At 51.4% G+C, this 19,810-nt stretch overlaps 2 protein-coding genes across 2 annotated transcripts in view; both read right to left on the bottom strand.

The window, feature by feature from the left end:
- EPS8L2 (EPS8-like 2) overlaps nt 1-8,080 on the bottom strand; it is a 68,831-nt gene extending 60,751 nt beyond the window's left edge. The window contains exon 1 of the mRNA XM_009892452.1: nt 8,021-8,080. Coding sequence (XP_009890754.1) covers nt 8,021-8,080 — 60 coding nt within the window. The remainder of the gene's footprint in view (nt 1-8,020) is intronic.
- Nucleotides 8,081-13,214: 5,134 nt separating this feature from the next.
- TMEM80 (transmembrane protein 80) lies at nt 13,215-17,353 on the bottom strand. Its single transcript, XM_009892451.1, has 5 exons — nt 17,350-17,353; nt 17,074-17,135; nt 14,932-15,025; nt 14,727-14,819; nt 13,215-13,420 (listed from the first exon to the last, which is right to left on the bottom strand). Exons 1-5 carry the CDS (start codon nt 17,351-17,353, stop codon nt 13,215-13,217), a joined length of 459 nt encoding a protein of 152 aa, XP_009890753.1.
- Nucleotides 17,354-19,810: the final 2,457 nt, after the last annotated feature.

The following is a 19,810-nucleotide window of genomic DNA, read 5'->3' as shown; positions in this document are numbered from 1 at the left end:
TTTTTTTTTTTTTTTTTTCCAAGCAGTAGCAACTCACAGCAACAAACCTGTCAGTCTCAGGGACCGGCAGTTATCCCTCGGAGCTTTCATGTCATGTTTACCCTCCCGCCCTGCCTCTTCTATTGCAAAAAAGGGAAGGGGGGGAAATCCAACCCCACATTTTCCCCATGTTACTCACATCCAGCCTACTCTGGCCTCATCTGAGTGCCTGGTGGGAGTGGGCACACGCCTGGATGCTGGACTGGACTCTCCCTTCACCAGCTTGGGTTCTCTGCTGTTGAAACTCTGCAGGACCAGATGGAGAACACTGACTTACACCGTTTGGGAATCAGCCCTTTGGCTTCAGTGGGGCAAATTGCTGTTTCCATTGCTCAGATGTACTCTCCTCCTGCAATTTAGAAGGGTTTGTGTTCTCGGGTGTTGGAAAAACAAAGGTGAATCAGCAACGCACCTGCCTGCGCGGTCAGGTACCAAGCGCATCTGGAGATCACCTGGAGACGCTGGCGTGCAGGTGCCTGGTGGTACCCGACTCCTTCCCCTGCCAGCCCGAGGGACCTGACTCTCTTCTCATGTGGATCTGAGCATGGATCGAGCCTGCTGCAGTCCATCTAATTCCAATCAGAGGATTTGCTTGGGTGCAGTCTGGGACATGCTCTCCATCACAGAAGTCTGCCTGTGTCGGTTATTGAGGGCTGGAGTCTCAGCAAGGGACAGTTCGCAAAACTATCGCGGTCAGTGCACATTGACTGAAGAGCCGTCCCCCACTGCCCAACCTTACACCCGGCAAGCAACGTCTGCACCGGCCCGGGCTACCGGGATACGTGTGACTCCTCTTCCTTCTTCAAAGGAGTTTTGAAAGGCCCATATCTCAACCTAGAAGCAATGCCAAGAGCATCAGGTACTGAAAACAGGACGAACTGCCTTGCTGTGTGAAAGTCAGTGTTACAGATTAACCTGTGGGAATGGCCGGAGACAAGTCCATTCACTTCTTCCCCAGAGGAAAGCGTGAATATCTTTCTAGGGAACAGAGAGGGTTTAATTAGTGCTCCCTTCTGCATAAAGCCTGGCTCTCCTACTCTGTCTCCTCAGATGAACACAGCTATAATTAAGAGGCAGCAGTGTCAGGAACGAGAGCAGGCTCCAGCCTGCGATTTATTAAGGGATGTCGTGGGCGCAATTACCTTTCTCTCTTCTCCTCTCCCCAGTGTTTTTATAAAGTGAGTTTACTGATGAAAGGAGCAGCTCAGGCTCAGGCAAATGGACGCCTCTGTGTTTATCTCGAGCAAAGGCAGAGTCAGTGCTCTTTCCTCCCTACAGTTACCCCTGAAAGCCTCAAACCCGACTCAGAGGATTTTGTGTCCTCAAGTCGCGGTTCTGGCCTAAGCCCCAACCCTCTGTGACCGCCTGTGAGCAAGACCTGGGCCAAGGGCAGCACCCACCAGCGCCCTCCTTATTGCCAACGCTCTCCCGCCAGCAGTGGTAGGATGAGGAGTGACCCCGAAGGAGTCAGGTAATGAGGAGCGAGCGGCAGACTAGGACAAGCCACTTGTGTTGTCCACAGCAATGAGGTGGGTCAGGATTTGGGTTTTGCTTTGTATTTGCTGGTGTGGGAATCCGGGGGAGCCATGGCTTTGGGTGGCAGCTACACCTCTACCGTAGAGGTGTAGAGGTTAGAACTGCGTCAGTTCCCAGAAAATTCCCACTTTTGGTCATCTTCAGCAAAAGGAAAGTTAGGTGTAAACAGTCTGGGGGGGTGATGTTGACTCGGATTCTGCCTGTTTGCTTGATCTTAATCGCCGTCCCGCCGGCGGCAGTATTTCACTTTCTGAATTACTCAGCAATGGGGCGCATTACTGCTGGGTGGCTGAACTTTGGTTTATTGCCACTCAGATGGTCTGCACTTTACCTTTGTAGGATATAAATCTGGACAGGTTGAGACTGATAAGAACGGAGGGAGCACGCGGAGAAAGGAAGCAGGAAGAACAAAATTCAAACAAGCTCAAGTTATGAAAAGCTTTTGGGGGCCAGTACCCCAACTGGAAACCAAAAAAAGGAAAGCTGGCCCTTTCCAAGGGGGTGTTGAAGGACCCCAGTGCACCAGATGTGGAGTGTTACTACTCCAGCAGCCGTCAAAAGAGCTGCCTTCACCTCGGGCCAGGCTGGGTTGGAGGTCTGAGCCATGGGGGCTTGTTTGTGCCACACTTGCCCGTCACGACAGCCGGGGCTGTTGCAAAACCCCATCCACTGCCCTTTCCTGCCCTGAATCTTGGTGCCCATCGCCCTGGCGGCACTCAGCTCCTCCATCCCGGCTGAAATGCCTGAGAGAAGCTGTGTCAGCGTATTGGAGGGTAGGAAAGGAGAGGTGAATAGGTGGGCTAATGCCTCAGGGGGTGAAGACCCAACCGTGGTCTGGATGTGGGAATGTGGCACCTGAGATTTCTGGCGCATGAGATGTGTTTGCCCATCTTCACAGGGTGAGGAGAACCTTTGTGGGAGATGCTGGTGAGCAGGGTTGATTTATGACCCTCCTCTGTAGGCAGTGATGGATGAAAGGGTGTGGAGCACCCTGAGCGGGCCCACGGGCCATGCCAGCCGGGGCTGCACCTTGGCCCCTGATCTGACATGGAGCAGCCCGGCCTCTGCCATCAGCCTTGTGCAGATGTGAGGGTCCCCTTGATTCAACCGTGCCTGCAGGAACTGGCACTGCCAGGCTTTGCTTGGTGCTTCGGACCAAATCGGGGCCAAAGTAGCTTCTCTGGCCACTTCAGGCACTGTTCCAGGGCAGTCGAGCAGACAGAGCCTGTGACTCCCCACCTTGGGCTTCCTCCTCCCATGGGTTGGGAAGCTTTTAGTCTTCTCCCTCAGCGGAACCTCGGTGGCAGTAACGCCCTTGGGAGCATTTGGGGAATGGGAACAAGGGCTGGGCTCTCCTGGGGAATTGTAGCGCAGGTGGATGGGGAAGATCTCCAAACCGGTCCGGCGCTCAGCTACACGCCCTTCCCTCCCTTCTTAATTGTGATTCCGCCTGATTTATCTGGACTACCAGGAAATAAATACACCGGGGCTTTTTTGGTTATCCCCCTGCCCCCGGCATCGTGCATTTCCAGTTTGCAGGCGGCACTGTCCCCAGCCCAGGAGAAAGCGAAGGCTCTTGCCAACTTGGGAAAGGAAGGGACGAGCTCTCGCCTCGCGCGCAGAGGTGGCCTCGTTCACGTGGGAGCAGCGCAAGGACACCAGTACGTGGGATCGGCTCTCTGTGGGATCCCCGTCTGCTCCCTCTTGGCAGCGATTTGATGCAGGGGAACTAAATATTTTAGGGATGGGTAGCAGCATACTTCTTCCCTGAGCTTGCCGTTTCAAACCCGCCAGAAGCAGAAAAAATTGCCCTTCACAGCCTCCCTGCTACATGATGGGGCACGTGAAATCCCTAAAGGCTCCTCTCTGCTGCGTGGTCACGTGGGCAGGTGGAGACCCATCCAGGGGCCGAACGGTGATCTCGGGCCTCCTGGGATCTCGTCTCCGTTGTGAACTCTGCGGCACTCAGTCATCGTACAGTGCCCGGCACCGTTTTTTGATGGTGCAAGGGACTCTTCTATACCACAGTCGGATGAGCAGGGAGGGTTTCTGAAGGTACCACCCTTCCCCTCCCTCCGAGCGGGAGGTTTGAATACCTCCTGGGCAGGCAGGTGGGTATTTTTCTGCGCACCCGCTGAACCTTGGCCAAAGCAGGGTGGTTCGGGAGGCCGTGCCGGCAGAGTCACGTGCTGCTAGATCTGCCCGGTGCTGCATGCGTGCTGCTGCTCCAGGCGGACACCCTGCTGCTGATAAAGCTTTACCGCAGTGCAGGAAGCTGTCTCAGTCTGTGGACTTTCCTGGCACTTCTGCTTGGGGGACAGTAGGGAAGGCTCGTAAGGCTTGAGTATTTTTAGCGAGTCATTATTTTATTGCCAGTCACATCAAACTCACAGGCTAAAGGCCACGCGCTAACATCTGCCCTGGAGTTAAGAGCAGTACTGCTGACTGCAGTTACGTAAAGGAGAAGTGAGGCCAAGACTTCAGCCCCACGCAAGGAGAAAACCACTGAGTCTTCATCAAAACTGCCCACCTGCCCTCACCTCGCGCTTCGAGGGAGACCATGGCATGGGAGAGAGAAAGCAAGCAGAGACAGGAGAGAGAAAGCAAGCAGAGACTGGGATGGAGACACGGCTCCAAAGCAGCACGGCAGGATCCAGCACTCTGGGAATGTAATACTCCGAGGCTGCCCCATGTACTCAGGCTTTGCACCTGGACTTATTTTATATGGATGTTTCTCAAGCCCACACAAGCCAACGCGTATATTCTCCCCGTTTCACTTCTTTCTTTGTCTACCCAAAGGACTGAAATCTCCCGAGTCCATTAGTGCATTAGAGTCTCTTCTGAACCTCTTTCACTTCCAGCCTGAATTATACCATGACCCGAAGAAAAAAGCACTCCGATTTCCAGCATGTTCAAAGCCATTTCGTCAAGGGTGAGATGCTAACAAACACCCAGCAGGTTTGGCCCTGGGGCAGTTGCCCAGCAGAGTCGTACAGCCCGGTTCCTCCGCCGGAGCAGCTCTAGCTGGCCCGGATTCCTCCTGCTCAACCCCTCCCTGGGTCTTCATGCCCTTGGCTGAAGCCGGGCAGGCAGCCGCAGGGGCACAGCCCCACAAAATGGTGCCTGCTGTGTTAACGTTACCGCAGACAGCATCTTCTCCACGATGCACCTGCCTGCACGCAAGTAAGGTGCCCCCCGGCTCGGCGGGCTGGTCTATACGGACTGGCTGCCTGCATCCATGGGAGTCAGGCAGACGGAGCCCCAGAAGCAATGAGCTGTAGGAGCCATTTCACCAAGCTCGGGGCCGGGTTTTGTCACTCCAACTGATGGTGAGTTGTTTGAAGTCAACAAAGGTGGGCACCGAAGGAGAGAGTTGTCTGTCTCCGTGATACGGAACCCGTGCCCAGAAGACATCTCTTCCTTGTGCTGTGCGGTGGCCGAGCTGCTCGCCTCAGTCTTGGTGTCTTTGCCCACCCTCCCGTTGGGTGGTGACCGGCAGAGGGGCAGAAAGCCACGGACTGAATGCTTGTCTGGGCGAGCTGCTTTATCGCGCCGAGCAAACGGGCGGGCGTCCATGTGTGTGTGCCCACAGCAGCCGTGCTCCGCCGTTTTTCACAGCTGTTCCCTTCCCTGGGACCTTCACCAACATCTACTTCAGTGATTCTGGCGCTCAACTTTTTCTCAGGTGCCTGAAAACACCCCCAGTCCCTCTAAGCTCTCTTGTCAGGTGAGAAAGCCACCCTGCCCTGCAGAGTACAGATCCTGCACCGCACCGCCTGCGTGTGCCGAGGGCTGGGATCCAGCCGAAAGAGCAGCAGGTCCTCGGCCAGCCTGGCCTCCTAACACTTCAGCGGTGGAAACCAGCAGCAGGTACGACCCAGACCCGACTGCAGCGGGGACTGAGCTGTTGGTGTTACCCCAAACCACCAACTGCAGCCTTGGTTTTAACCGGGGCGAAGCAACGACCTTTGCCACTCACAGACACGTTTCCACAGTGGCTCCCAAGTCCCTCTTCGCAGTCCTGTCTTAAAGGGCTCCTTGGTTCAGTACCGCCGCCTGCCCTTTCTCTGCGCGAAGGACTAATTTTTCTCCCTGCTCAACTGAAAACTCGATCACTCAACTACACGGAGCCAGGACTGTGGTACTGCGTGTGGGTGAAACCCTGCGTGGGTCTCTCTTCAGCCAGCCAGGCTGTTGTGCGTCAGCTGGGGGCTGAGCCTGTTGCTGTCATTTTTTTAACTCAGAAAAAGGTCATTTTAGGGGCAGATCCCACCAAAGCAGCCCGGCGCTGGAGCTCTCGGACGAGCAACCACCGACAGATCTGATCCCGGTTACAGCACTCTCTTCGTGCAGCGTTCCAGAGCAGCCCAGCAGCGCAAGCGTTACTCCCCGTTGCCCTAATTAGAGCAGGGCAATCACCATATTTTACCACTGTGTTGTCTCACAATTATTTCCAGTATTTAAAAATAACGTCAGTCAAATTATTTGTCCCTGAGCCCTGTTCTCGATGGAGTTTGCACTGGCATTTTCCAGGGAAATAAGTGAAAGGGGACAGGAGAGCTGCGCTCCAGCCCGTTAACGGAGATGAAAGCTGCGGAGGAGCCAGAGCACGCCGAGGGATGCGGGGCAGCTCCGAGAGAGCCTCCTCTCCGCTTAAAATTGGGTGATGAATCCTGCCAAGGTCACGGGGAGGGAGAGCTCACCCACCGAGAGCAGCAGCTCCCCGAGGCGCCTGGTGGGGAACAGCGCAAATTCTCCCCGCACACGTCCCGAGCGGAGGAAACCCTGAGGTTTGCAGACAAACAGCTGCTCAAAACTACCGTCTCCAGACTTTGGTAGGAACAACATCAACAACAACAACAAAAAAAAGCCCCGTTTTGTGCCAGACGGACATTTTGCTGCCAAGAAAGTGCCACCTACTGGATCTGGCCCGGCGAGGAAACGCAAGAACGGGAAACAAACCCCGAAAATGTAACACTGGAAAAATTACTTTTTTCCCACCCTTTAAGAAAAAAAAAAACAAAAAAACAACATAAAACTACGCACTGACAGTTATCCCAGCCGCAGCCCCCTCTCCAGTCACGCTCCCTCCGCAGCTGAATCGACCACACTTTTGAAGCAGACAGACGCTGGGGGGGAGGATGTGAAGTTTTAGGGTTTGCAAGGAGGGACTTACCGGTGCTGAGAAGCCGCTCTTGTCTCCCGCAGTTCCCTGGGCTCCCGTGCGTCCTCTCCCAGTTAGCCGTGCCCTCCTTAGTTAGATCCCACTGCCATTCTCCGGCAGCCAAGCTCCCTCTGCCTCCCCGCGCAGCGCTCCGCCTGCGAGCCCGCTGCCCCGTGCTGGGGGATGGATGGATGGAGGAGACAAGGAGGCAGAGCCCACCCGGTGCCCCAGCCTGGGGGTCCCCGTGCCGCTGGCTTCCTTCTGCCCTTTCGTCCCGGTGCCGCTCGCCCCGGTTGTCTGAGAGCAGGTGACAGAGGTTTCTTGGCAGAGCAGAGAGGAGGGGAGGGATGTGGAGGCAGCGAGAGGTGGAGCTGGGACCCGGAGCAACAGGTTACTGTATAACTAGGAGCCGGTGGCCCCGGCCAGCCGGCTGCATCCCCGCAAGGCACCTGGGGCAGCGGGGGCCTTCGCCCGCTCCCGCTGCGAGGGGACCGAAAGCCGGGAGGGACGTGTTAAACTTCAGGTTTCTTTCGCCCGAGAACATTTTGTACCCCGGGGGGAGGGGGGGGGTTTGAAGGCGGCGAGGGGTGGCAAAGGAGGGCTTGGAGCTGGGTTTTCCATCGCCGGCGAGGGAGGGGACGCGCTGCCCGTCTGCCTCATGGGGGAACAAGGCACCTTTTGTGCAGCCCAGTGCTCTCCCCCGCAGCTCCGTGCTGGCTGGCGGGTTATTTTCCTCCAGCTTCGCTCCCGCCTGCTCTCTCTGCCCTGGCAGCGCAGCGGGGAGAGGTGCCGTGAGGTGGAGGGAGAGGGCAACACATCCTCTCTCTCCAGGTCCCCGAAGCAGTCGGAGGTGAGGACCAGAATCCCCTTTGGGGTACCCCACGCCGTGGCACTGTGCTCCTCAGGGTTCCGTGGCCATAAAGCCCCTCGTCTTGCCCCAGCTCTGCTGTGAGCCGGCGGGAGGTAGAGCCACATGTCTCGGCCCCACACTTCAGCCCCGGGCACTGGGCAAAGGTAGAACGTAGCTTGGGCAGAGCTGTGCGGGGGCTGCGGCGGGGAGAGAGGAGCGTGACTGCTAAACCCACCTTTTGGGGGGGACAGACCCAGGTTAAGCAATGGTGGTGGCACAGGAGGGAACTGAAAGGGCTCAATGGCTTTTGGGCATCGGGCAAAGGTTTTGGCATGGGCATGGTGCGGCCTGAGCAGGGCTTGCTCCTCAGCGGGAGACGCTCCTTGTCGGCTCTGCTTGGGTGACCACCGCGTGCAGGACCCCGTCGTTACTCGCACGCGTGTGCCCATGCGTTCTGGCGGCCAGAAATTGTACGGGACCCTTTTGGCCATCGCAGGGAGCATTCCTGTGCTACTGCGGTACTGTGTCAGCCCTCCCCTGCGGATGTCCAAGCTCTGTTATCGGTGTTGTCTGGAGCGAGACCACCATCCCCTTTTCACCAGAGCCCCAGAGAAAGCAAGAACCGCTTCTTGCTGGAGGAGCAGAGGTAGGGCTTGAGCTTCAGCCCCTGTGTTGGGGCGAGCGTCGTTCCCGTGCTCTCTGGGAAGGGTTTCTTTAGAAACCTCAGTCTCCTCACACGCTCTCTTGTTGCTCCTCTCTTGCTCTTCAAAAGCCAGAAGGAAATTTTAAAAGATGGCAAAGCCGCTCCTGAGTTTCTCTTGCGGCACTGCGGAGAGGCTGTTTGAGTTGCGCTGGGGGTGTGCCATGCTGCCGGCTCAGCCCGGCGCGTTTGGGGGCATAGAGGGACCCTGAGCTCTGGGAAAGGGTCTCCTCTGTGGGCAGACTTACTACTTTCAAAGAACACCTCATTTCGTTTGTCTCAAGATTTATCGTTTTTTAAAATGATGGGGTCAGCTCATGAGCTGTTCATTAAGCTGGAAAATATCTGCTGAATGTGTGGGTCTTACGGATGTGTCCGCAGCAGTGTGGGATCCAGCTGGTTAGCCGGTCCTCTCCAAAAACTGGGGCTTTTGAGGGCATTTTATTAAAGTGCACGTGCATCGCTGGGCTCCCCACCGTGTGTGGAACCCATGGCGTGTACATGCCAGAGAGAGCCCCCGTCACCAGCCCCGTCGCAGGAATCGCTGCAGCTCCAACAGATGCCAGGGGAAGAAATAGGAAAATGCTTCCACCATGGGACACAGGTCTGGAGGAAGCCCGGCTTCCTTAACTCAGTGCTTGTCGAGTTCCTTGCCGCCGTGGTTTTCCTCGGTGCCTGCCGCGCGGTGGGGGCTCGGGCTCAGCTTGCTGCCTGGCCCCCGTCCAGACGCCAGGCAGGGGAACCGCCTCGGGTGAGTTATCGCCGGAGGAATGCTGCCGGGTGAGCTGGATGGGCAGGGGGAGAGCCAGTTCCCCGCATGACAGTCACCATTTCAGCAGCTCGGTTTTGACAGGAGAATGCCCTCTTCCACCACGGGGAAACGTGAGCCAATACTCGGTGTGAGGCACCCGCCCGGCACCTCGTCATCCTCCTCGGCGCGATGTCGGTGAGGTCCCAGGGGATCTCGGTGCAGGAGGCACTGTGAAAACCCGGCCAGCCCTGGGAGAAGCAGCATTTAGAGAACGCCACGCCACACCGCCAGGCAGGGGAAGGGATACCGGTTCAACCGAAGGGAAACGTGGTGGGAACATCAGCTGTGCCGCAGCCCGGCGAGCCTTGCCAGCTGAAAGGGTTTGTGCAGGACATCCCTATCCCCTGAAGCGCGGCGTCTGCCACAGGGGCTGGGCTGATTTTCCCGGGATGCAAACTGGAAGGATTTGGAAGGATTCTGTTGGAAAAGCTATTTAAGGTTTAAGGCACGGACTGCTTGCTGTCTGGCAGCCTCGGCTGCGTGTTCACGATGGAGACAGGCACAGCGGGGTACCGCGAGGTGCTGCGCCCCGTAGGAAATCTCCAACTGCTGAGCAGAGGAGGGAACTTTTCCTCTGGGCAGGGAAGAAAACCACAACTGAGCTTATTACATCTTCCCTGCAACAGCCGCCGCTGGTCAAAGTGGGGCAGAGGCGATCAGCCAGAGGGGAATCACCCGACTGCGCGCGGTGGTTCCTGTACGCCTGCTCTGCGGACCTGGCTCCCACGGGCACGCGTCCTCAGCCTTCCTCCTTCGGCCACGGCGCGAAGGCCCTCAGCGCTGTGACAAAGACGGCGGTCGCTGGGGGCCTGTAGCACTTCAGCTGGGGTTTGGTCTGTACACTGTTCCTGCCGTAAAAGCTTTATGCGAACATAAAGCTGTGGACCAATAAAGCCCTATCTCTCAGAGTATCTGCGAGTTTGCAATCCCAGGAGGTTAACTTGCCTCTTGCGATCAGCCTTTTAAATCAGGTTGGCGGCAGACACCCCTGCGAGGGCTTGAGAACAAAGACTTCTTCCTTGCAGAGTAAACAACACCCAAACCGAGCTCCTCAAAATATGTGTTCCTCTAAATTTTTAATGCCGTTTTCATCCAACTCGCTCGTCCTGTTTCAGAAGGGCTGGGCCTCATAATTAAAAGCTCCAGCAATCTTATGTCTGGCAAATGTCATCAATGGCTTCACTATGCCGTGCCCTGGCTTCTCCAAGCAGTGGGAACGGTTTGGAAAGGAGCTCCTGATCCCGATCGGAGGAACTCTCTGAGGTCAGGGCCCAGTTCATTTGGGTCTCTGTACCAGCTCAGCGTGGAGAGAAGCGGTCAGGAAATCAGGGTCACCAACATAAGTGATAATTCCCATTCAAACCCCGGAAATACCCGTGACGAAGGAGTTGTCAGAAGCTTACAGACTTCTTCATCCTTCTCCTACATTCGTCACAAAGTGGGGGGCTGTCAGCAGCAGAAGCACCCCAGGATCTGATCACCTACTCAGAAAAAGTTCACGGACAACTTTTTCTTAAACTGGAAAACCGAAATGGAGCTGTCCTGCAGATCCAGGTTGGTGCCAGCTGGTCCCCAGCAGGGACTGACATCCACCCAGGACTCTGGGACCAGTCTGCAGGCCATCAGGTGGTACTCTGAAACGAGCTCAAAAATTTATATTTGTTCTCTTCTGTGTAGATGTGCCCCATTGCTGACTATCAGTGAGCATTGTCACTCTCTGCCGATTCTTGTTTGTCATCTGATTCTGTGATCTAGGTGATGGTTAGGAGCAAAGGATTCACCATGTTTTATAACATATAAAAGATAAATATGTATCTATAAACTACACTTTTATAAATATATATATAACATACTGGGTTTTATATATATAAACACACTGGTTTATAAGCTTGAGGAGGAGACTCTTCTACTCTGCGTGGCCCAGCGGACTGTCCCAAACTCACACTGTGCTGTGGGGACAGGCAGAAACATGGCAGCCGCTGCCTAATTAGCACCTTCGTCAGAACCATTTTGGAGGGCTATTTTCCGGGGGGCTCAGGCCGGGGATCCAGTTGTACGGCGCAGCATCACAAACGGTTGTAGGGCCGTAGCGGAGGGGTCGGCGATCTGTGGTGGGGTGAAACACCTCGGGGGCAGAACACCTTCCGCTGCCTTTACTCCTGAAGCTACACGCAGGTCTCTGCCGCCACCAGTTGTGCTAATATTTTGTATTTATTTTGTTTGTAGTGAGCACCACAAGAAGGACAGAAGGTAAAGCGCAGAGGCTGCGACTTCATGTTAACGCGTGCGACCCCGTCTGCTCTTCAGGTAAAACAAAAACTCCACTTTGCAATATTTCCTTTCAAACCTGTCAGATGTTCTGTTGCCAGGCCTTTGTATAAGGCAGGTGTAAACACCAGGGAAAAAAATGTGGTTTTATTTGTACACGTACAGAAAGGGATTTTGCTCGGTATGCATTCATGATTAACGGGGTAGATAGAGCTCAGTGTTGTTTGTCGCTCCTCGTCACAAGTATGTGATGAGCACGTTCCATTATGCCAAGCAAATCTGGAAGGACAAATGGGCGGGTGTTTATTCATGCAGATTAAGCACAGAAACGTTTGGTCATTCGATTTCCTGGCTGCTCCGTAGCACCCGGTTGTGCTGCTTTTGCGGGCGCAGCCTCGCGCCTGCAGATCAACACGGGGCTGGTCGCGCCGCTGACTTCACAGGATCCGGCCCCAGGGAACTGGTGCCGACCTCTGTGTTCTGATCCCCACTGCCGGCGCGGCGTAACGTGGACAGAAGCTGATGTCCCCTTGGAAGGGGCTCCCCCGGGTACGACCGACCGAGGGATGGAACTGGGCCCTTCCACGGGAACTTGTGCATCTTTTGTTCCCTTCTGCCACCACTGGAAAGGAAACAGGAGTGGGGCTGAGGTGATACGGGGCCCACACCACTGTTTTCAGCCCCAGGGTAGTGCAAATGAGCGCAGACCTCAGGCACTCTTTCACCGTGCAGGAGCACGGACCACCTGCAGCAGCAGCAGGAGCAGGAGAGTCTTTTGCACACATCCAGTCTCGCCCAAGCCTTCCTGGGTAGGCTCAGCTGTAGCCTAGGAGCCAAACAAGAAGCTCAGCACTTCAAACGCTTCTTAGATCTAAAACGTTATTTATTCGAATAAATAAATACAAAAGTAGGAAATTCTGAATATAAAACCTTCTTACACAAAACCCCCGCAAGCTCCCCAAGCTTTACGTTAATACAAACGTATTTTTGATACAGTAAAAAAATCTGAAGTTGCACGCAGTTCTTCATTTAAAAGACAAAATGTAGTCATTATTGCAGAATCACAGAAATAAACACATTTAACGCCAAACCGAAATGCACCTGACGGCATTCTGTTGGACTCTTAAATAGGGCAGAAGGGTGAGTGAACAGTGAATGTTTATGCTCGTCTTAAGGCCATCCTGTTCAAACAAACACACTCTCACTACAGCCTTTGGCCTCTGCGCCAGTAAGAACCAGCTGCCCAAACCCTGTAGCTCGGCTCTCCGGGTACGTGCAAAATTCAATTGAGCTCTCTCCCACTGGGATAAATCAGGTACTGCCCTACTAAAGTCAGGGAAATTACCACTGGGGGCTGAAAACACAAATGAGAGCAGAAGAGAAACTGTGCCCTCAAAGAGGAACGTGGCTGCGGTGAGGCAGAAATGAGTCCGCGCTACGTTGGCCTCATTCATTTCTGTGTCACTTTGGTTGTACGTTGCTGCTATGCCGTAAAAACTCACATCATCTCAACGGCGTGCCGCGAGATGATGCGCTGGCTACTATTCTGCGTTGGGAATGAAGATCTGGAATCGATCCCTGATGAACACCAGAGCATTAAGCGTTTTTGCTGAATCATCTCTCGCCTTTGCCCATAAATGAGCTGACTGACGAGACAGTGGAACGCAGCTGCTACACAGGATATTGTACCTCCCATCCAGGGAGATCTCTGCCCCTCAAAAATTTGTACTTTAAACAGAGGAAAGTTTTACAGGATTTTTATACGCAAAAGAATTCAATATTTGAAACATAAACCCACTCTTTTATAGAAGAAATGTGTTGAAAACGTGTCGGCAACTGCTAGGGTTTAGCTGACAAAAGCAGCAATGGCTATGACCTTTAATACTGACTCAAGCCCGTAAGTAAAGAGAAGAACGGCGTTTATAATGACATCTGCTTTCAGCACATAAGTTTGCCACACCAGGAAATACACGGACAGAATCACACTTCCGACTGTGATCACAAGGCTGAACCCCAATGGAGCCTCTTCTTCTGTCAGGTTACCCTTTGAACCTCGAAGGAAACAAAAAGCTGATATGAGTCTTTGATTTCTTCTGACAATATCACAAGCCACAAGTCTAGAGTATTCCTGTTCAAAAAAGGCTCTAGTTCTTACAGCTCGGAGTATGCTGAAACACCACCGTGAATCACGGCTCTGCCAGTAAATGTAAGGACAATCCCCAACAACAACGGACAATCGATTTCTTGCTGACCGAAGCTAATCTAAAGAGCAATCTGTTGATACGCAAAGTCACGCCGCCTACCTTTTCTTACCACAGATAAGCAGTTCTGAAGCTGCAACTCAAGCCTTTTTCAAGTCAACCATCAGACTTTCCCCCAGCCCCGCTCTTACCGTGACAACTCGGTGCCCGCGGCGCACGTCTAAGAGCACCCAATCCTCATTTTAAAATCTTATGCAATACAGAGTCTTCTGTATTCTCTGCTCATCTATTCCTACTTCAAATTACTATCATTGTGGAGAAGCTGCAGTTATCTCTTCCTTGCATCTTATTTCCAAGCTAGTCTCAGCAGATTTTGCTGTTTAACTACCTTGGACTTGAAACTCGCTTCTTTATTCATCCACCAGGCTCCAAGCAAACATATGCAGAGAGATTTAAGGCAGCAGGTTAAATTCACCCCTGCAGCAAGTCAGCTGAATTCAACAGAGACCCACCTTGCATAAATGTCGTAGCAATATTGAGCGCAAATTTTAATAGTAACTTGTTTTTCTAAAAAAGGACTTTTGGAAGTTTTAGCAAGCTCTGGACAGGGGTCAGGAGGCCCTTTACGCTGTTCTGTCTTAGGGAAACGAAGATGTTGGAACTGGCGTGTGTCTTCAGAAGGGGGGAAAGGGAAAGGCATAGTCGCGGTGGCAGCCGTACGCTGCTCGGGGACGTCCTTAGCATTACCTGTTCCACCAGGCTCCAGCCATTTGGTTACTTGTGTACGTACTGGAGCTGTTGAAAGGAGCTGGATCGCCTCAGTGAATGCAAATCTGTGTTTCAACATGTTCATTCTCACAAGTCACGCTCACTTGTAAATGGTGTTCCAGCTGTCCCAGTTATATTGCTTTCTGACAACCCAGCTATTGTTTTTTAATGGCGTTATAGAATATATTTCATAGAAGAACAAATTCTATTTGACCCTCTGGTCAAATCTATTGATCAGTCAGATAAAGTTTAATGACATAAATGAACAACAGTCTCCAAATATCTGCTAGTTTGCAAAACTGGCATGTTTTGACATACGTTGCATTTCAGAATGATTAATGTTTAAAGATTATATTCCACTGAAAAGGCACGGCGATAACATGACATACCTAAGTATAATCGCAGCACTTCAAGAATGGCCATAATGAAAAGCAAGGCAAGATCAGGAGCCAAAAAATCATCTGGGTAACTGAAAACTTCACCTGTGGAATAACACAGTGTAAATAAGCCAGGAAAATACAGCGAGCACACCGACAAACCACAGCCATGGCATGAGCGCACAACCTACTCCGTGTTGGAATATGTGCAACTTACCTTTATAAACAATCATTGCAAGAGTTGCCAAGAAGTAAAAGATGTAATAAATGCCATTTACGTAAAATAGAATCTGTAAAGGAACAGATGACAGCTGATAACTGTTGTTAAGGATTTCTCATAGCAGTGAGGTGGGATCCATTTCATAAAACCGCCGCTTCCCAGTAACTTCAAAACACGCTGCTGTGCCTTTTTATATTGAATGGTTCGACTATGACTGGCCTGCTGGGTAGGGCGCAGAAAGTAACTCGAGATTGCAAATACCAAGAGTTAGGATAAAAGCCTGCTGTTCCAGGTTTGGCTTTAGTTCCTTTTTTTTAAAAAAAAAATTATTTGGTGTGCAGTGGGGTATTTGTTAGTCAAAGGAAATGGGAGGGGGCGTGTGTGCATGTGTACATTTCCCCAAACGACTTCTATACCTGTTAGTCAGCCTGAAGCAAGTTGACAGAGGGTTGGCAGACTCCAGTACACCAAAATCCTGTAAGTTTTTGAGAATCGGTGGCTCTGTGAAGCAGACAGGCCCTATTCCTGCCCACATGGTGGAAAGTCTGAACGCTGCGCTCTTTGCGATGTGCCCGAGAAAGGCCACGAGCTCAACTTTGAGATGTAAATTCATGAGAAACAGACTTCTTTAACTCACTGCTCACAAAACTGTTGTATGCTACAATATGTAGCTCCAGTTATTTGTCTGTCTATGTGGATCCACTGCCAAGGTATCTGAGAGCTCCACAATCCTTAATACAGCTTCGGAATGCCCCTGAAGGACGGGGAATACCGCACACGCTGTCGTACAAATAGGGAGCGATTACTTGCAGGTTCAGGACAGATTCGTCCCAGCCGCAGCCATCCCGAGATGACAGCCATCCTAAAGTCACACACCCACTCGGAATTAGCCGCCTGTGCTCCCCCGGGAGTCAGCGGAGATAGGATCCTTCCCAGCCAAGAGGCTCCCGCGCAGGGTGGGATGAAGTGCCGGTGTTAAACCCTGCCAGCTCCCTCGCTGACTGCGACAGGAGCTGAACTGCCTGGTTCGTAGGAGGCACCTTACAGCTGGATGTCTTCAAGAGCCCACCCACCCCCCGGATAGGCACAATTCCTATATAGCGGGTATGTACATACTGAAGGAATCTTTCTCTTGGGGCACAGCAGTATGTTATTAAAGCAATATAGAAAGCAATATAGGAGACAGACATGCGTACGACCTGCTGGAGCTCACCACCACATGCAGAAGTTGGAATGTGGCTCCAAGAATCCATAAAGTTAGGCCATTCATACGTATTTTGATAACCAAATGATACCAAATGCCTTTCTTAGCCTTGAATAATACAATGAAATTTATATAAGGAAGTTATCAGTGCGGATTTCATTATTTCCGCATCTTTCTTTCCATACTCAAAATATTTTTTATCCTCGCCTCTTTCCCCCAGCCCTTCTCAAATCCTGAATACCTCCGAGCAGGGACTTCATTCCCGGCATCTCTTACAGGAACTGCCCATCCAGTTGCTGAACAGAGCACGCACCCACACGCGGTGGATGTATTCCAGTTCCCAGAGCAGCTCATTTTATTAAAACAGAACCAGGTTTTTGTGTTTTTCCAGTTGAAGGAAGGTGGAGCAAAAAATTACTAGCATGGAAATCTCTGAAGCCAAGGGTGTCTCCTCCTCGGAGGTTACTTAGATCTTGGCAGGAGTAAAGGCAGGGTGAATTAGCATGAGAGAAGAGGAAGTACTAAAAGCTGATTTACTACCTCTTGTCAGCTGTGTCAGCTGTCTGTGAGCTGTGCTGCATGGGGCTTGTGCCCATCAGGCCACAAACCCAATTTTTAGCCTTACTTCCAAAGGAAATGAGAGTTATGTGACCATAAAACACGGCTGCAGGGTGGGTTAAAAGGGTCTGGGCACGAGTGGGAGCCAGTCAGGGCAAAATCTCAGCAAAACCCCAGCTCATGCTGAAAAACATCTTCCCTTGGAAGAAATGTTTTACCAGGTTTGCCTCCTCTGGGTGGTGCTGATGATGGAAAACTCAGAGAGTAACACAAAAATAGCATTGTGCAGATTTATTAGGTGGGAAGATGTGAATGCATTTCAGGCAGTCTTCCTGAAGATTCCCGCGTGTCAGGGATGAAAACTACAAAAAGGATACAACAGAAGAATTTCTTCCTTTTGGTTGAGAAGGAAAAAATAAAGAGAAGAAAATCAGTCTAACTATTTACCGGAAGTGCTGCAGAAACATTCAAACAACCGATATTACTAGAGAGATCAACCACACTTGTAAAAATTGTTTTCTCAGTGCACTGGAAGACTTACTATTTTCTCAGATCATGCTGTTCAGGTTCCAAAAATAACTTTTTCAAATACGAGAATTCTAAAGTAATTTGGGGGAAATCCCTGTTGTGAAAAGTCACTTTCACTGACGCACCCATGGCTCTTTCAAACCATAAAGAAGTACACAGGCATTACCTAGAACTTGTTCGTCCTGTCCTTTCACAGCAGATGACATTCATCCCTCTAACTATGCAGGAACACGGGAAACATGCAAGGGAACCAGAATGTACCATTTGTTTTTAAATTGTGAGAAAGCGTCTGTATAGAACACAGGGCTCCCCAGTTCCTATGAATAACATCCTTCCAAACCGGTTCCCTTCAAAAGCAAAGTCATTCCACGTAAAACCTTACTATGTTCTGATCACCCACAGAAATCATACAGAATATTTTCTACGAGCTAACCAATACATTTTCTTTTTTTTTTTCTGCAAAAACGCAGATAAAATTCCCTTGCAACATGATGACACTGACCTACTCGAGTACCTCTTAAGTAACTCGTTAATATTCTTAGCCTCTTTCAGACACATGAGGAATCGAAAAGTTACAATCTCTGTTTCACAGAGAGCAAAACTGTCTGTGAAAGGCCGTTTCATCCGTCTTCTCAGAGACATCTCATTATCATCGAATCAGTGGGCATCTTCATCACTGGGCTTCTTGAGGTTAATGTCCTCATCACCTAATAGTTTTATGCAGTTGGGCCCAAATTAATCCCCACTAACTTTAGGCACCTAATTAAGGTATCCAATTTGGGAACGCAGTGGAAATAGGCAAGCAATTTTAGAAGGTGATTCATTCTGTCTGGGATGTGAAACGCCTCCTGGACGTGCTTCGTCTCCTCACCACTTTCTGTAAAGGGACTATAGGCTCCTAACAGACTCAGCCCTTCACTTAGCCAAAGTGCGTTTTAATGAATGCTTTATTTCTTTTTGCAGAACAGGAGTTAAGTTAAAGTTCATTACACATCTTGTTCTGCGGTGACTAATGGTTAAAGATGTGTTTGTATTTATACCCCGGTACAAACCCTCATGGGAAGGTTTAACGCCTTGTGTCAAGATGATGTACTTCCTTTCTTGCACAGCGATAAGGTGATGTCTCCGTTTTAAAGTTATTTTAGACTGCGAAGTAGTGTGTTAATTTGAAATGCCACAACTGCATGTGCAGACGTGTTATTATTCTGCAAGAAGTGTCTGGATGTGAAGTGCTTCTGTATAACCAAACACCGGCGTAGCCTCATGTGTGCTGGGCAGCTACGCTGCTGTGATGCCAGTGGCATAATTAGAGTAGTATGATTTTACTGTACGGGCAATCCCTAGTGAATTCCCTAACGGCAGTTCCCCAATTTTATTTTAAATCATTTTCCACAAGAGGGCACTGACCACGTTCCTGTATCTGTTCCGAGGACAGGTTTGATAGCTGCTATTATTTAGAATATGCTGCCTCCCCCTGAGCACCAGGGGACATTTCACAAGGGTTAAACATTGAAACCCCACAACACGCCTGTGAAAGGGACACTGCAATTAAGTAGTAATTACTATGCCAGCTGAATATATAATTTCAGGTATAACAGCAGGCTGCTAATCCCAGCACCCTGAGATCGTCTCACTGCTCGGATTAATGAAGTCTGCACTGCTGCTGGGGGATTTTTAAATTGAAAAGCGAGCGTTCTGGCACGGGGGGAGGGAAGCACAGTAACAATTTTAAAGCATTTATGTGAAGCACGCAGACTTGCAGCAGCAAGAACAGCGTTCTGCTAAGGGCACCATTCGCCTTAGTGAGACCTGGCGCAGTGCCTTTCCCCTGCGCGCAGGCTGGCACCCGGTTTGTGGCTACCGGAAAGCATGTACGGTCCGGAAAAAAACCAAGTGTAACGCCACTTGTTTCTAGTTGTGTAAATTCCATAATGCAGGAGAGTAACTCCCAGGCAACACGGTGTTTGTGCTTGGGATGAGTTCGGATTGTGAGCCCGAGTCTTTCCGAGCCGCCCACCTACCCGAACCCATCCTTGGGAGCGCGGCAGCCACCCACCGCGGGGGCTGGACGTGGGCATGTCCCCACCACAGTCCCGCTGTCACCAAACCCTGCTGGCTTTCCTGGATGGTTTTGCAGGTAACAGCTACAGACCGCACTCCAGTTAAGCGTTTTATATGGCAAAAGCTTGACTACTTATCCAGGCTGCTGTCCATTTTAGAAATGATTGTGAGTGACGCTGTGCACGCTTACTTGAGGTAGAATGTGGCCCGTTTTCTAAAAAAATGGTTTCATTTTTAATGCCAGAACTATGTTAAGAGCGTGCAGCAGCTATCGTTGACGTTACCCAGCACACCCTGCTACACAACCTTGGTTTCGGGAGTTTGTCAAACACCGATTGTTTGAGCCAAAGCTTTCAAAAACAGCTTTGTCTGCCTCGGGCTGAGTTTGTATTTTGGGGGGTAACCTTTGACCTCTTTGAAGGAGGTGGAAATTAATCACTTTGACCCTGCTAATGAGCTGGAAGAACTGGGGTTTTGGTGGTGTGGGTTTTTTGTGTGTCCGTCCCTGTCCCGTCCCCCCCCACC

Source organism: Charadrius vociferus, unplaced genomic scaffold (genome assembly GCF_000708025.1).
Source record: "Charadrius vociferus isolate BGI_N301 unplaced genomic scaffold, ASM70802v2 scaffold1039, whole genome shotgun sequence".
Taxonomy (NCBI): Eukaryota; Metazoa; Chordata; class Aves; order Charadriiformes; family Charadriidae; genus Charadrius; species Charadrius vociferus.
The sequence above is the reverse complement of the archived record's forward strand: the minus strand, read 5'-3'. Positions and strand labels throughout refer to the sequence as shown.

Coding starts and splice junctions, on each gene's coding strand:
- TMEM80 (XM_009892451.1), bottom strand. Junction 15,026..17,073: donor AAGGAAGAAATTCTTCTGTT/GTATCCTTTTTG, acceptor AACAGTTATCAG/CTGTCATCTGTTCCTTTACA. Junction 13,421..14,726: donor AGTGCTGCGATTATACTTAG/GTATGTCATGTT, acceptor GTTTCCTTCGAG/GTTCAAAGGGTAACCTGACA.